This window comes from Oncorhynchus kisutch, linkage group LG9 (genome assembly GCF_002021735.2).
Source record: "Oncorhynchus kisutch isolate 150728-3 linkage group LG9, Okis_V2, whole genome shotgun sequence".
Taxonomy (NCBI): domain Eukaryota; kingdom Metazoa; phylum Chordata; class Actinopteri; order Salmoniformes; family Salmonidae; genus Oncorhynchus; species Oncorhynchus kisutch.
Window position 1 is genome coordinate 46,479,814 of NC_034182.2, and position 2,500 is coordinate 46,482,313.

The 2,500-nt window shown below is 45.1% G+C and overlaps 1 protein-coding gene across 1 annotated transcript in view; it reads right to left on the bottom strand.

Annotated features, from left to right (window-relative positions):
• The window catches only part of LOC109885371 (short transient receptor potential channel 5-like), a 147,615-nt gene that overhangs the window by 58,077 nt on the left and 87,038 nt on the right, over window positions 1-2,500 (bottom strand). The window contains 2 exon segments of the mRNA XM_031831393.1: window positions 1,067-1,115; window positions 1,594-1,743. Of these exon segments, the coding sequence (XP_031687253.1) occupies window positions 1,067-1,115; window positions 1,594-1,743 (199 nt within the window).

Genomic DNA, 2,500 nt, shown 5'->3' on the forward strand with positions numbered 1-2,500 from the left:
GATTCTGTCTCAGTGATTCTGTCTCAGTGATTCTCTTTCAGTGATTCTGTCTCAGTGATTCTGTCTCAGTGATTCTCTCTCAGTGATTCTCTCTCAGTGATTCTGTCAGTGATTCTGTCTCAGTGATTCTCTCTCGGTGATTCTGTCTCAGTGATTCTGTCTCAGTGATTCTGTCTCAGTGATTCTGTCTCAGTGATTCTGTCTCAGTGACTCTCTCCTCAGTGATTCTCCCCTCAGTGATTCTCCCCTCAGTGATTCTCCCCTCAGTGATTCTGTCTCAGTGATTCTCTCTCAGTGATTCTGTCTCAGTGACTCTCTCCTCAGTGATTCTCTCCTCAGTGATTCTCTCCTCAGTGATTCTCTCCTCAGTGATTCTGTCTCAGTGATTCTCTCTCAGTGATTCTCCCTCAGTGATTCTTCCTCAGTGATTCTCTCCTCAGTGATTCTCTCCTCAGTGATTCTCCCCTCAGTGATTCTCTCCTCAGTGATTCTCTCCTCAGTGATTCTCTCCTCAGTGATTCTCTCCTCAGTGATTCTCTCCTCAGTGATACTGTCTCAGTGATTCTCTCTGTGATTCTCAACTCAGTGATTCTCTCCTCTGTGATTCTCTCCTCAGTGATTCTCTCTCAGTGATTCTGTCTCAGTGATTCTCTCCTCAGTGATTCTGTCCTCAGTGATTCTGTCTCAGTGATTCTCTCTCAGTGATTCTCTCCTCAGTGATTCTGTCCTCAGTGATTCTCTCTCAGTGATTCTCTCTCAGTGATTCTCTCTCAGTGATTCTCTCCTCAGTGATCTCTCCTCAGTGATTCTCTCCTCAGTGATTCTGTCCTCAGTGATTCTGTCTCAGTGATTCTCTCCTCAGTGATTCTCTCTCAGTGATTCTCTCTCAGTGATTCTCTCTCAGTGATTCTCTCTCAGTGATTCTCTCCTCAGTGATTCTCTCCTCAGTGATTCTCTCCTCAGTGATTCTGTCCTCAGTGATTCTGTCCTCAGTGATTCTGTCTCAGTGATTCTCTCCTCAGTGATTCTCTCTCAGTGATTCTCTCCTCGGTGATTCTCTCCTCACCTAGTACCCAGGGTAGTATCATCCATTCAACCACAGTAGGAGGAGGGCCCTGCATTAAATAACATCAGATTAGATTGGATGAATGTATTGGTCACAAATGGTTAAAAATATTAAAAACATCTTCCTAGTCAGCAAAAACCATACGATGTTGTTCTGATTTTGTTATTTTAATATAATGGAAACACTGGGCCTAAGGTTACCTGCATTTGTAGATAAATATAAATGACCTAATAAATGACTGACTTAGCATAACTTAAAAGGGATACTTCAGGATTTTGGCAATGAGCGAAACTAGCGTTAGCACAATAACTTGAAGTCTATGGGGGAGCATGCTAACAGACACTTCCAGTCATTGTGCTAACGCTAGTTAGCATTTGCTCGCAAAACTACCTCTAACTTCCTTCATACTGGACACAGAAACATAACAATGGTATACACAAGTTCATCTGACTCTGGGCGAAGTAGATACCAACATCCCGAAGTATCCCTGTAATTAATATTTAATTCATTCATTACTTCTGACTTACCTGCATATGTAGGTTAGTCCTGGCGATGTGTTGTGAGGCGAGGAGGAGGAGGAAGAGGAAGTTCAGGTACGATGCTGTGTGACAGATAAACTTGATGAAGGGTTTCTTCACAAACACACCTAAGGCAGACTTAGGGGCTAGGAGATAGATCTGGAGAGAGAGGGAGGGGTGAGAGAGGGAGGCAGAGAAGAGAGAGGGAGGAGAGAGAGAGGAGAGGGAGAGAGAGAGAGACAGAGAAGAGAGGGAGGCAGGCAAGAGAGAGGGAAGAGAGAGGAGAGATGGAGGCAGAGAGACAGAGAAGAGAGAGGGAGGCAGAGAAGAGAGAGGAAGGAAGGAGAGCGGTAAGAGAGGGAAGAGAGGAAGAAGTGATGGAGGCAGATAAGAGAGAGGGAGGTTAGTACGGTTCCAGAAACATTCCCAAAGTTTTTTTCTGAAATCACAGTTGGAATATTCCCAGTTGGAATATTCCCAGTTGGAGTTTTCCCAGTTGGAGTATTCCCAGTTGAAGTATTCACAGTTGGAGTATTCCCAGTTGGAGTATTCCCAGTTGGAGTCTTCCCAGTTGGAGTCTCCCCAGTTGCAGTTGGAGTATTCCCAGTTGGAGTATTCCCAGTTGGAGTATTCCCAGTTGGAGTCTTCCCAGTTGGAGTCTTCCCAGTTGCAGTCTTCCCAGTTGCAGTTGGAGTATTCCCAGTTGGAGTATTCCCAGTTGGAGTATTCCCAGTTGGAGTCTTCCCAGTTGGAGTCTTCCCAGTTGCAGTTGGAGTATTCCCAGTTGGAGTATTCCCAGTTGGAGTATTCCCAGTTGGAGTATTCCCAGTTGGAGTATTTCCAGTTGGAGTCTTCCCAGTTGCAGTTGGAGTATTCCCACTTGGAGTATTCCCAGTTGGAGTATTCCCAGTTGGAG